Here is a 14,542-nt window from a genome sequence, read left to right as displayed (position 1 = left end):
AGAAATGGGCATAGAACCGAGTCTTTAGAGTGACGCCCAAGCAGAAGCTCCAGTGTGTATAAGTGTTAAATGAAACTGTACGATTTCCAAGATCGTTGTCTTCTAATTCTATATGAAGAGTGATAGGATCATTAATCTCATTGTAGATAAAGACGTTCCAGTAGCTTAAAAAACAAGACTTGTCTGTAGTATTAACTATTGGATCAAATGCATCTGGAGATGCTACTGGAGATGCATCTGGAGATGCTATGGGGGATGTAGTTATTTTGATTACAAGGAAAAAGAAGAAGAAAATTAAGGTCTTCATGGGTGAATGAAATATATAAAGAAGTTGATGAACATATACAAAAACAGTGTCGACAATATATAAGTGTCGACTCTTTAGCAAACTGAAATATTAGATAACTGCCTTAATAACATAACTGAAGTATTAATTAATTACCTTAGTGGTTCCACTTTGTATATTATGAATTAGATTAGATTAGCTTTTTAATTTAATCTACCAAATATGAGCGTGGCATAAAAAGACTATCACCTAAAACCCAACAACACTCTGTAGACAAACACCAAGGATCAGAGTAAAAAAAGATGTAATGAGATGAGAGATGGTGTTAGCAGCAACCATAAGGCCCATGTAGGATTTCTCCATTCTTGGGCATCTTGATTATTATCGATTCCATTAATAAGATCACTAAATAAATTTGGCATATACTTCGGTAATGATTTCGGTAACATTGACATCCCCAATTTCTCGCAGCCAAATAAAACAACTTTTTCATTATGATTATTAAAACAGTGTTTTCTTTACACCAGCAGAAAATAAGGTCTTTACCTACAAAAAATACCTAAGGAAAATTTCCGTAATTAATTACTTACGGAATAGCGACGAAATACCAATAGAACGGGAAACCCTAATTTAGTAACGAAATTATGGTGTATTAGCTACGAAATAGTGAAGACAGAAACTCCGTAGGTATTCCTTCGGTAACTAGCTACGAAACCACCCTTACATGCACAAATTAACTTACCTACGGAATACCTACAGTCAAGAAAAACGAAAAAAATAACGGGGTAGGTTTTGAACTCAGGGCTCAGACGTATCATGACAAAGACTTTATCAATTTGTCGGGCATGCCACATCCAATTACAAATTACAAAGGCACCTTAATTATTCTTATACAATATCGTTTTCATTTCCTTTATTATTAGTGTTGTTGTTGTTGTTGTTGTTATTTCCATTATTATTATTATTATTATTATTATTAATTCTATTATTATTATATTTATTATTATCATGAATATTATTATTATTATTATTATTGGTATGAGTTAGGGTTGCACTAATGGGAACAAACTCAATTTTCCATAGGTTTGCATACTTATAAGAGATGCCATCATTGCATGTCTAATCATAGGTAAACGCCACAAAATGCTGCTAACTTTAGCGTGAAACAAGTACATGTATAGATCTACACACCATAAACGTTTCAAGTTCTACCAAAGAACTTTCTTAAATGAAAGCCATTTTCCTACACCCGAAATCTACGCATAGAACATGGCGTTGCAGACGAAAATTTTGATTTATCCATTTTTCTCCTACATAGGAATTAATTTCATAAACATACACATATATAAGTGTATATTTATGTATGTGGTGTATGTGTGTATATATGTATATGTATTTATATGTATGTATGTGTATGTGTATTTGTATGTATGTATGTGTATTAATATATATATATATATATATATATATATATATATATATGTGTGTGTGTGTGTGTGTGTGTGTGTACGTGTCTGTGTATGTATTTGTGTGTATGTGTGTATCTATATGTGTATGTGTATTTTTATGTTACCTACGGAATAATTCTATAGCTAATTACCAACGGAATACCTATGGATTTGGATGCCCTAATTTAGTAACGAAAACGCTACGGAGTAGCTATAGAAGGTAGGTCTTTGTGTATATATGTGTGTATGCGTATGTGTATATGTGTGTGTGTGTGTATATATATATATATATATATATATATATATATATATATATATATGTGTGTGTGTGTGTGTGTTTGTGTGTGTGTATTTGTGTAACATCCAAGATATGAAAGTAAAATTTATATTTTTCAAACACCCAAAAATACAACCGATTTGTTCTAAAACGAACCATAGTATTAAATAATCTCAACATTAGAGTGAAATTAAATGTTAATGTGCAATAGAACATAGGGTCATAGACGAAAATGATGTGTCAAAGTGTGTCTATGTGTATGTATGTGTTTGTATGTATGTGTATGTGTGTATATGTATGTGTGTATGTGTATGTGCGTATCCACGTTCATAAAGTTGTGTCCAACTTCCAGATCGAATACTCATTTCATGGTTTAACATTATAATGTCTATTAATATTTGTGATTTTTCATAAAAAGACATACATACACATACATACATGTAGACACATACATATATACATGCACATTCAAATACATATACATACAGACGTTCATATACACAAACATAGACACATAAATAGATACATACATGTACATACACATATACATATACATAAAAACATACATACATATGCATACATATACACATACACAAACACACACACACACACACACACACATATATATATATATATATATATATATATATATATATATATAAACATACACCAACATACACACATACATGCACACATAAAAAAATTGGTTTTCCTATGGATACAATAAAATGTTTACCGACCTAAAAGCAAATTTTGTGTTACTGGTTGTCATTTTAAGTCATTTTCCATAATTATTGTTATAATAATAGTAATAATAATAATATTATTGATAATAGTTATTATTACTGTATTAAGATAATAATAATAATATTTTTATAATTAATAATAAAATTATTTGTAATTATAATTTTATTAATAATATTATAATAGTATTAATAATTAGAAAATTTATAATAATAATCGGCAAATTTCTAAAATGTTGATTTAATTGGGCCATCCCCAAAATTTGATCCCGCTTTCTCTAATTTGATTTTTTTGATTAATCCCTCCACCCCCAAAATCTGGCTTGGGTTTCGTCCCATTCACTTTAACATTATCCATCGGTTTCTCATCATCCTTCCAGCTTCTCTTCCCCATCGTAGACGTCGCCCCTCCACCTTCCAGCTTCATCATCCACCACTGGTGCACCTCACTGCCACCATTCCGGTAAAGCTCCACTAAAAACCCCTTTATCAGTCCATCTCTCCACGACGCCACCACCAATGATTGACGAAGACAAAGTTCACTGGAACCGTAGGTGGGCCAGAAATCTCTATCGGCTTTAGGTTTTTCCTCTCGATTTCTCTTAATTACCTTCAATTGATCCCAGCGATGTAGGATATTGCAAATGAGAATGGTGACCAAGAATATACACATGAGTTAAGCACTTAAACCTGACATCTATACAAGGTTCTTTCTTCTTATCTATATCAATATTTGCCTTTTTTCTGTTTCTAAAACTTTAAATTTTGTTCGAGTTGTTTTGATTGTGAAAACAGATGAAACTATATATGTATGTGTTTATTTGGACATCTTTAATTCAGCATACAAAAGTTATTTTTTAATTTTGAATATATAAACAATTTAAATGCTCTACTTTTGTGTGTACATTGGTTTAGAGTTTTATATGCTTTTTTTTTTTACTTCGATTTAAGGCTCATTTTGGGTGTATGTAAAATTTTGTTTTTCTGAATTTTGGAGGAGAAAAAAGAGAAGGATCTCACAAGGAAACTTTGAGCACCACCATAAATGGTTCACTTAGATTTCTTTTAAGCAAGTATCGTGCCTGTAGTATCATTAGAAAAGATATTTGTTGTTTCTTTGTTTTTCCTACAAAATATGTATTATGTGTTTTGTTTATCATACATATACTCTTATTCGGTCATCAATTTTTTTAAAAAAAAAGAAACTTTGTTTGGTTTTGTTTGAAAGAAAAGGAGTCCTCATGGTTATAAAAATGATTTACTTTTTATTCTGGGGTGTTACATTATAAAATGGTAGCTAAACGGTGTATTGTTTTTAGCTTCAGTCACGAGTTGCTTTGTTGAAAATAGAATGGGTTTTGTTCAAAGGAAAAAAGTGTTTTGTGACATCCCTATTTTTCACGGCCAGAAAAGATTGATTTTATTTATGCTTTATAAAAATCAAAGTACTTCTTTTAATAAAAATGTTGCGGAATTTGTTCCTAGTAAAACATGATAAATACGTTATCAAAACATTTTTGAAGAAATGTATTTTTATTCATTTTAATATGCACACATAACACGTAATTTATGTAAAATACTTCATATCTATGTGTAAGATGACAGGGACCATGCACTCACTTGAAAGGTGGTGACTCAGCACTCAGACAGCGTTTCGATACTCTCAAAACAATTTTCCTTTGATAAAACCTAGTATCAATACCACTAGGGTTTAGTCTAATGATAACCGCTACAAATTAATAGTCTAGCTATTATTATGATTATTATTATTATTATTATTATTATTATTATTATATAAGCGTTAAATAACACTCAATATAACTTACTTACAACGGATTTTAAAGAAAACCGGGTTTTGCTCAGAGCAGCGTTTCCGAAACCGAAAGACCCTTTTTTTCTCGGGACTCCGGGAGCCTCGGGGCTTCCCTCGGGTGCTAGGGGGTTTACTTAGGCTTAAGAGGGGGTTAGGGGGGTAGTGAGAGAAAGTAGAAGGATTTGGTGTGAGAGAAGTGGCTGCCATCGACCTCCTTTTATAGGCGAGGCTTTGGACTTACGTTGGGCGTACCGAAGTCTTACGCTAGACGTAAGTTCGGATAAGGTTGACACGCGTTGCTTCGCTGCTGGGTCATCGTGGCTCTTCTGGGAACCGCATAAGGGTCGGAACGTGGGGCGTAATGTCTTCGGACGCGGGGCGTATGCGAGGGCTACGTGTCATCCATCCGAAGCGAGGCGTGATCAGCAAGCGACGGTCCAGATGCTAAAAGGAGTATTGGCTGGCTTCTAAGCCATGTGGGTCTCACATATGGTCTCCCATTTATTAAATGTCCAAAAGTTGACTATCTTTTGGTTTATCGGGACTCGGCTATCGAGAAAATTTTCCGAATGTACCGTTAGATAGAGTTTAATTCAAGGATTCCAGAACATTAAACGGATTAATTTTTGGAGTTACGGAACTCCGGAAAATCACATTTAAAGTTTTGCGTTTAAACGGCTCGCGGTGTCCGTTTTTGCGACTTTTGTGAATATTTTCATAAAAATTATTTCGAGTGTGGAATTAAATAATAGATTATAACCTGAGTCCAAAAACGCTCTCGGAAATCCCGTCGGCAAAGCGTAAGTGCCTCAATGGATTGATTCAGTTTTACGTGATTAAAGAAAAACAGCGTTTTACTGTCTGTTTTCTTAAAACTGTCGTATCTTTTGCATACGAACTCCGTTTTGGACCTTCTTTATATTTTCGGAAACATGGAAACATGTACTATAATATTTTAATGTTTGTATTGCTTAAAACTGCTTAATGTAAATTTTCAGTTTTTCTAATGCATTAATTAGCGTTGTTGTTTAAGCGGTTTGATTCGGTTGACAGTTTACATATTTGGAAGTAAGGTATCATCTGACATCATGTCATAATTGAAATAAAATTATTTATTTTACTTTAGATGCACTAAACAAGAAATTCACGGATAGATTGGCGGTTATAATAATAGCACTAAAATTTGGGTTGTCACATATTCCCTCCTCAACTATGATTTAGGATTTGGTTTTGGCAGCCGCCCCTATATCCTTTCAGACCTATTGTATTCCATAAGTATCAATTCCAAAGTAATCATCATGTTTAGAAACCAAAACGCAAAAAAGAAGATACATAGGAGCTTAGGAAAGGAGAGGCGGTTGTGGTTCGAGCCATCACATTTAGATACATTATGTATTTCATTGTTGGGGATCTTTTATGGAGGTATAAAGAAACTTTTGATCCAATATTTAGATATCTGCTATTGATTTCCTGCTCCTAGACTAAAAGTTAAAATGGTGTTTCAAACTATACTTTCGGACAATCTTTGCATTTAATTTTGCATTATTCTTCTTTATTATTTCTCTATTGTTCGATTTTTTTTTTTGTTTTGGGTCAACGGGGCTTATATTTGTGAGTTTGTAGGTGTTGCAGGTACCAACAGATTGATAACTAACAAGAATGGATCGTGGTTTGATGCCAGAGAGCAAAACTTCTCACCAACTCTCATAAATCTGTAGGCCATTCATGGGAGGAGAGAGAATGAAGTACCCATGATTCTCTATAGTGCGATTTTTTATGTAAAATTTGATTACAATATTCACCTTGATCTTGGTATTGATCTTAAGTTTCATTTTCATTCAAAAATGTATATTTTAATTATTTATTTAGGTTGTAGATTTTGGTGTAGTCATTTTTCTTCTCTACATTCACAGGGGATAATTAAGTTTCATAAAAATCTTCATGGCCAAGGCAATCTCTATATTAAATGAATGAAATCCGGAGAAGAAATCACACAAACATTATGATCTTCAAATTCACTTCTTAATGAGAATTCGAAAACACATTGTTTATATGACTAGCTTCCATGAGGTATAATATCTATCTAATCTTGTGGGTAGAATCCAAAAACAAGGGTAAAAGAGAAAGATAAGCAGATACAAGTGAAGTAAGGACTAATGGTCTTAGGAATGACCTATCTAGCTATGAATTAAGCTTCCTAAATCGTGCTTGCTTACAATTATTAATTTTTGGTTTTATATGATATTAATGTCTAACCATGATCTTTTAGTTTGTTGATTAGATTGTTATCTTATCTCAACAACTTATACACCTTTATGTATTGATGAGAAAGATGGTAAGTGGTATTGATATTATTTGTAAAGCTCTGATCATGATTGTTGGTATAAAATCGTAATAAAAAACAAAGAGAGCGAGATAAAAGAATTCCATATGTTTTGAAATTTGTCTGCTCAACATCAAAAATACTTAAATAAACAATGGCATGAGCCAGTGGCGGACCTTAGTGGTGCCCCAGGGGTCCCGAGCCACTGCTTCGAAGCCGGCACATAGTGTAAAGTTTTTTTTTAATGTTTTTTCTATTGGGTGCACCGGCTTAAAACATGAGTGACACTGCTAATATAGATTTATTTGGAATTTTTTTTAGTGCCACCCCTACGAGAATGTTCTGCGTCCGCCACTGGCAGGAGCAACCCGCTATGTCTGCGTGATACTTTCGAGTGCTGTGTCTGCATGATACTTTTGATTTAGTCAGCAACTTATACACCTTTATGTATTGATGAGAAAGATGGTAAGTGGTATTGATATTATTTGTAAAGCTCTAATCATGATTGTTGGTATAAAATCGTAATAAAAAACAAAGAGAGCGAGATAAAAGAGATCCATATGTTTTGAAATTTGTCTGCTCAACATCAAAATACTTAAATAAACAATGGCAGGAGCAACCCGCTGTGTCAGCGTGATACTTTCGAGTGCTGTGTCTGCATGATACTTTTGAGTTACTCCAGATCTATGTAAGTTAATTTGATTTACTCTAGATCTATGTAAGTTAACATCTCCTTGTATCCGTGATCCGCTTTAACTCCCTGAACAATATTAAAGCTTCATAGTCCCTTTAAGTGAAGCCAAAACATTAACAATCATCCCTAATAAATGAAAATAATTTTGGCACTTATCATCTTTTTATGCATTATGTCACATGTCTTTTCGTGGTAAATTTAGATTAAATTATATCTATGTGTCATTTTGTGATTTTTTCCATTTTTTTAAATTTCGTGTAATACTTAAATCTATTAAAGGTAATAATAAATGTATATCCAATTCACTAATGCATCTTTCTTTAAAATTTCTAAATTTCTAAATTAAATCTAGTTATTTTGCTTGTTTATTTATTTAAATTATTAGTTTAAATTTAAAAGATAAATAAACACTTCACTTTTAATAATTAAACTAGATTATAACCCGCGTTAAACGCGGGGAAGCTTATAAGAAAACATAGAATTGTAAACATATATGACATCATAGGAAGCATGACAATTAAAAGTACATTATCATAGATATTTTGAATTCATTAACATAGATTATAATAGCTATTAACAATTAAAAGAATAAAAAAACTAATAAATCATAGAGTAATATAAAATATTAAAATAGTTCATTACAAAAAAACAACTATGTTCGAATCCAAATTAAAATATATATAATCACTAATATCTACTTGGCATAGTCACTGTATGAAAATCAGAATAGATTCAAAAAACTTGTTGACAAGGATGTGCCGGAACCACATACTGAATCGTATTTCCTTTAAAGAAATATATGATATTGTTTCTATAATCCCACCATTCATGTGCACCTTCATTGTAAGTAGTAACATCTACTTTAACCCACCGATTGTGAATGAAAACCCAAATGACCCACAAACGATCTCCACTTACAGAGAAATATCACAATTTTCCGTGAAACTTGATCAGTCTCGATGCATACGGTTTGAAGTCATTAATAGCAGAAGGTGCAAATATGAGTATATGTTTTTCTGAATAAATATCAAATCGCAATATGGTATCATTAGATAATAAGATAAAAAAGTGTAAAAAAAGTATTAAAAAAAAGAACAATAAGAGATTTCATTACATAGACTAAAGTTTATTATTAAAAATAATAAAGTTGATTATTAAAATTATATGAATAGAAGTAAAAAAGCATAACAAAAATCGAATTTAAATTTTTTTGAATAGAAATAACATAAGAATTTGATAATCTAAAAAATAAAGTGTGTAAAAACAGTACCTCCTGGTCAATTAAAATCATGTCCAGGCTTGCGACCATATTAGGATTGTTTATATAGGTCGGCTTCCAAAACATGACGACTTTAACACGTATGTTCCAAGACTCTTTGGATGCGTTGATTTCAGCAACCTCATCAAAGACGACCTGATCTGCATTGTTAGCTTCCATGGAGTACTATTATCTGCAATGGAAGGGGATAATTAGTTAGAGAGAATTTTGATTTGTAATGAAAAAATGTAGACAATATATTTATAGGGAAAAATAAATTTGGTTAATGCTGATATCACATAAAGATTTTGGAATGTAATATTATTTCCATACTTAAGATATGTTTTATATATGGTATGATATCCGAAATAATATCAATATACAATGTCAAATATAAGTACAAAAATAGATAAAATCATACCATATTTAAGATAATAATTACCATATAAAAAACTGTAAATTTGAAAAGCTTGTAGAATAAGAAAATTATATAATAAATATATAATATTTTCATAAATATGGTATGATATCGAAAATAATATCAATATACCATGTCTAATATATTTACAAAATGCCACTTTTCATAGTTTGTAATTTTAAACTGAAACTTCGACAAAATTACTAAAATGCCCCTCATCGATTTTGGTGATGTCAGATCGAAACTTTGCCAAGATTACTAAAACGCCCCTAATCGTATTTGGTGATTTCAGACTGAAACTTTGTCCGCTTTATGTGCTTCAACTTTTTCATTTTTTTCATCACGTGGTGAGAAACGTCATTCATTTAATGGTGACCTCGTGGTGAGAAACGTCATCATTAAGAGGTGACCTAAGCTAACAATTTTGTATATACTTAAGATGACATTTTATTAAAATTTACTGTAAAATACAAACTATAGAGTCATGGCACGCCATGACAAATTTTTTATAACCTTGGTTTATGATGATTAGAGCGGCTTGATTAGTTTTGAAATCGTGAGATGTTTAGGGAGGATGTTTATTAACCAAAAAAAAATAAAATTTTATTTTCTATTTATTGAGCATGTTTATTTTTAGAATTTTGAGTTGATATTAGATTATTACTTATTAGGATTTAGCAATTGCAAATTTTAGTTTTCAATTGCCATATTTAGTAGGATTACCTGTTTCAGTTAACAATTGACAAATTTAATATTATTTGAGATAAATAGATAAATGTGATGCTATTGTTTATTTATTTATTTATTAGGAAATTCTTATTTCCGTTATCTTATTATTATTTGTCATGAAATATGTAACTGTATAATAAGAAACTATTTAACTTATTAATGTTTCCTCTTTTAAGTTTCAAGATTAAAGTAATCAAGGTCCAATTAAATAAAACTATAGGCAATTAGGCATGATGTGAAAAGGTTGGCCGAATCAAATAAATCAACTACACCTAAGGTCAATTAAGTGCTTACAACATCTTAAATTGTCCTATTGAATAGAATAAATTAAGTAATAGCAACAATAACAGTATAGCTTTATAATCATATTTAATACATTACGTATTTATAAATTTAAAAAAATGGGTGGTAAAGTGTTGATAGACCATACATAACAGTTATCAATATTGAGACTCTTTGACATGTGTAATCTAATTTATCTTTTACTCTTTGCAATACTAACAAATAGTTGGTTGCGTTCAACGGTACGTTGCCCTAATACAGCACCTATAGCTGAAAGGGTAAATCGGGAAATCGAAGAATTAGACATACCCTCGGAAGCACTAAAGACTGATAAATGATAACTAACCTTTTAAAATGGAAACGCGAGTTTTGGCATTTGATATTGGAAATTTATGCCCTAGCCAATGAAATTCAGTCATGGATGCAGCTTGTTCAGATCTTGCTTCATCCATAACAACCTGTATTTATAAAAAAAATGAAAAGAATGGAAGAAATAAGATTTGTGTGAAGTTAAAAAGGTATTCAAATTAATAGCATTACCTCGAATTTAGCTTTAAAAAGGTCAAGTGCAGGTCCAGTCTTACTAAGATGTGGGATCATGTCCACGCCAAACGTAGTCTGTAATTGTCATGCCTTATGCAGCTGCACCTTTTCTGACAACATCCACAACAACAACAAGTGAAGCACCTATAATAAAAGTAAAAGGTTTTCTTGTTTCTTTAAATTAATTTATCAAGTAGCATGAAAATGTTTCTTTAAATTCTTTAAATTCACAACAGCTGAAAAATAAAGGACGAATGATTGAAGCATATAATCATTAGTACATGAGACAATTTAGAAATTAAATGCAGGAATATCATTGATCAGCTCCTTGAAATACCTGCACTTATATTCTCAAATGCAGGACTACTATTGATTGGTTCTCCTCTTGTTTGACTCATGGTACACCTGTAGTGAAGGAAAGATGGAAAAAATCTGTCATAATGGTTACTTCAAATGCCAACAGAGGAAGGAAGACAATTTGCAGGCTTAAAGGTGGAGGCTTAGTAACTGCATAAAACAAAATTAGTATGGAATCAGAACCGATATACATGGTATTATTTTATAAACAGTTAATATAATAATATCATATGTTGTCATACCATGGCTATTTTCAAGATAGATGCAAAGAAGCAGTTCAAATGCAATAAGCAAAGGTGTGGCAACAACTGCATGACATGGTTCCCATTGCATAAAAGATAAAGAAAAAGTATTCCCTGATGCATAGAACAAAATCTATCAGATATCGATTGATATCCACAAGATTATAGATCGTACATATGTACCCACATATAAATTTTAATAAAAAATGTGACAAAATCTATCTTTGATCAATTGACATATCTATCAATACATATTTGAATTGAAAATTTAATAAAATGTCAGCTCGATATAAGAAGGAAAAAAGTTGACTAACCTATTTTTGAAACACCAATTACAAAGTTCATCTCCTTTTTGTGGTTAAAGATTCCAACCTGCTCCACCTTGAAACACCAATACCTACTCATTGACAACATATAGAAACAAAATATTATTCCTGAAAGTTGTAATAAAAAATAGATATAAAATGAAAACAATATACTTAATTACCATTGCATAGTCATGACCCTCATCTTGTGGTAAATGAACATTCATTTCATCTCCATCAAAATGATCCTAAGGTGGAGACTAAAGGAGGGAAATGCAATCAAGGGTTGTTGTTTCTTCATTGAAGAATTTAAGGTTTTGTTTTAGTAATATTTAGAGATTACCATGGTAATTGGTGAAACATTGGTTCCTGGCCTTACAATGTCCATGTCAGCAAGGGACCCCACAAGGGATGCCCAGTCAGCATTTACTATGTGAATAATCGCTCCAAGCATTGCAAACTTATGCTTCTTTTCCATTCGACAGATTAATCCAAAATCAAGAAACCTAAAAAGAAATCATCAATAAAAAAGTAAATATATAAAACTATAAAGATTAATTTTTCTATTTTTTAACAAAATGACAAATTTACCCTATTTGTCCAGATGGTAAATAGAGCATATTTCCAAGGTGTGGATCTGCATGTAATAATCCAGTTTCAAGGAGTTGAACTAAACATGCTTCAACTCCTTTGTTAACCTAAGATTATAATTATAATAAAAGATAAAGATAATCTTTATAAGGTAAAAAAAAGAAACCAATTTGAATTTTTAATACATAATTAATTAATTACATACCAAATCAAAAAAATGTCTTTTAGCATCAATACTCTGTTTCTCTGAATATTACAATTCTTGTTCAAAATTGGTGTTACACATTGATAGTAATTCTATTTTCACCACTCATCCACTCCATAGTCAACACCCTCTTTTTAGTCAAATGGTCAAACACTTTTGGAACACGAATATACGAAAATGGTGAATGAGCCTCCTGCATATAAAGAGTAATTATTTAAATTGGTAAAAAGATTTATAAAGAAAAAAAGAAAAATTACCATGAATTCTTTAGCATTTGCAGCTTCTAAAGTGTAAATCACTTTTTCTTTTAGTCACTTGTTGCAAAATATCCAGCTAGCTGTACAAGCGCAAAAAATATAAAATAAAAAAGTTATTTTTTATTTTTTTGATAAATGTAAAGTGAAAAAGTGAAAAAGTGAAAAATGATAAGAAAACGAACCCCAACTCTCATAATATAAACATCACGAAACACGTGTTTCAAATTAGGGCGTTGTATTTTCACAGCAACATCAACTCCATCTACTGTAGTTGCTCTGCAGACCTTAAAAAGATATGAAGGAATATAAATAAATAGATAAATAATAAAGATTTAATGTTTTTGTTTTATGTTGGTTATTAGTGAAAAGAACATATACTTGACGAAATGATGTTGCAGCTATTGCTTCCTCAGAGATGTAACTGAAGAAGGTGTCCACAGGGGATCCTAGCTCTTCCTCTATGATTTTCATGGCTAAAGTTCGGGGAAATGGAGGGATTTGATCATGGAGCTCACTTAAAGCCTGATAATACCAAATTAAAGTGAAATTTGAGATTATTTAAACACTAAAAACCTTAAAACACTCAAAAAATTGAACCTTTGTTATTTGAAAGCCAATGATATCTGGCCTTGAGGAAAGGGATTGACCAACTGCATCAGCAACAAAAAGCATGTCACAATCCAAGAGTCTAACCAAAACAAGATTAAGAAAAATCAGAAAAAAAGATTTAATTTTGTCACTAAATTCATCTATAGACCTTTGATAAAAGTGGGACCTAAGTTTAACATTGTTTCTTTTAACACCATGCCAAATTTGTGTTGTGAATTGTATTCTTCGGTTTCAGAGTCTGCATTTGATGTTTTTGACTTTATAATTCCTGATATCCTGATTCTGATTGCAGCTGAAGCAAAGGAGCCAAAAACCTTTCAAAATAGAATAAGCAAATTATGAGAATATGTCAGAATCATGTGAGATAAGGTGATAAGGGTAAGAATTTACTTCAATGAGTCGAAGGGCTACTATATGAGGTCTGCATTTGAAATAGTCATCAGCTTCCTGTGCATTGTAAGCTTCTGGAAGTGGTTTTGTCCACATTTTAGAGAGATGGTAATAATAGATTATTTATTTTTCCATGGATTTAAGGTCAGCCATGATGAGATCTGTGGTAGAGAGTTCTGTAAAGCAGATGGATTGATGTTAACATAAGTGGCAGAAAAGGTGGAAATGGAAATAATTTGAAGAAATAGCTGCAGGATTTCTTCAAATTATAATTACAAGTAAATTATGCCAAAAATAGAGATTAGGGAGAAAGTGAGAAAAAGCAAAACCTGGATAATAAGGCTGAGGCCAAGAAGGAGACTGAAATTCACCAGAATAGTGGGGATCTTTGATGTTCCGTAACCAAACAAACTCATCTACCTTTTTCGAAATCTCCGGTAAACCAAGAGCTTCGCTCGTCCATTTGATGCCTGCACCGATATTCTTCTTGAGAAAATCGACATCTTTCTTTACAACTTGTACGAAATGCCCAAAGTTTCCAGCAACAACACGACAATTGTTGTGGGGGCGTTTAATCGTTCTTGTTGAGGTGGATTGAGCTGTACAGTAGAGTACGGAAGCCGGAATAGACGATGCAGCGACGGAGGTGGCGGCGGCGCTGAGCATTGGAGGCTAACAGGGCAAAACTTTCGGTGAATTTGGGTGGAGAGTTGATGGGGAATCCGGAACGAAGGGTGGGAAAAGGGTAGCGTATCCTAATTTTTCCGGCATG

General features: G+C 31.9%; 1 protein-coding gene and 1 long non-coding RNA gene across 2 annotated transcripts; one reads left to right on the top strand and one right to left on the bottom strand.

The window, feature by feature from the left end:
- The first annotated feature begins 3,030 nt into the window (after positions 1-3,030).
- Positions 3,031-6,458, top strand: LOC111920212 (uncharacterized). The gene is made up of 2 exons (XR_002859775.2): positions 3,031-3,460; positions 6,191-6,458. It is a non-coding gene; the product is annotated as an uncharacterized LOC111920212 (long non-coding RNA).
- Positions 6,459-13,056: 6,598 nt separating this feature from the next.
- LOC111920209 (uncharacterized) lies at positions 13,057-13,943 on the bottom strand. The gene is made up of 4 exons (XM_052771869.1): positions 13,771-13,943; positions 13,529-13,694; positions 13,369-13,421; positions 13,057-13,293 (listed from the first exon to the last, which is right to left on the bottom strand). Exons 1-4 carry the CDS (start codon positions 13,864-13,866, stop codon positions 13,057-13,059), a joined length of 552 nt encoding a protein of 183 aa, XP_052627829.1. The 5' UTR covers positions 13,867-13,943.
- Between the last annotated feature and the right edge of the window lie 599 nt (positions 13,944-14,542).

Source organism: Lactuca sativa, chromosome 5, assembly GCF_002870075.4.
Source record: "Lactuca sativa cultivar Salinas chromosome 5, Lsat_Salinas_v11, whole genome shotgun sequence".
NCBI classification, from domain to species: Eukaryota; Viridiplantae; Streptophyta; class Magnoliopsida; order Asterales; family Asteraceae; genus Lactuca; species Lactuca sativa.
This window is presented reverse-complemented; position numbering and strand designations above follow the sequence as displayed.

Coding starts and splice junctions, on each gene's coding strand:
- LOC111920209 (XM_052771869.1), bottom strand. CDS start 13,866: ATGTGGACAAAACCACTTCCAGAAGCTTACAATGCACAGGAAGCTGAT. Junction 13,695..13,770: donor TAGCCCTTCGACTCATTGAA/GTAAATTCTTAC, acceptor CTATTTTGAAAG/GTTTTTGGCTCCTTTGCTTC. Junction 13,294..13,368: donor TTGGCTTTCAAATAACAAAG/GTTCAATTTTTT, acceptor TGGTATTATCAG/GCTTTAAGTGAGCTCCATGA.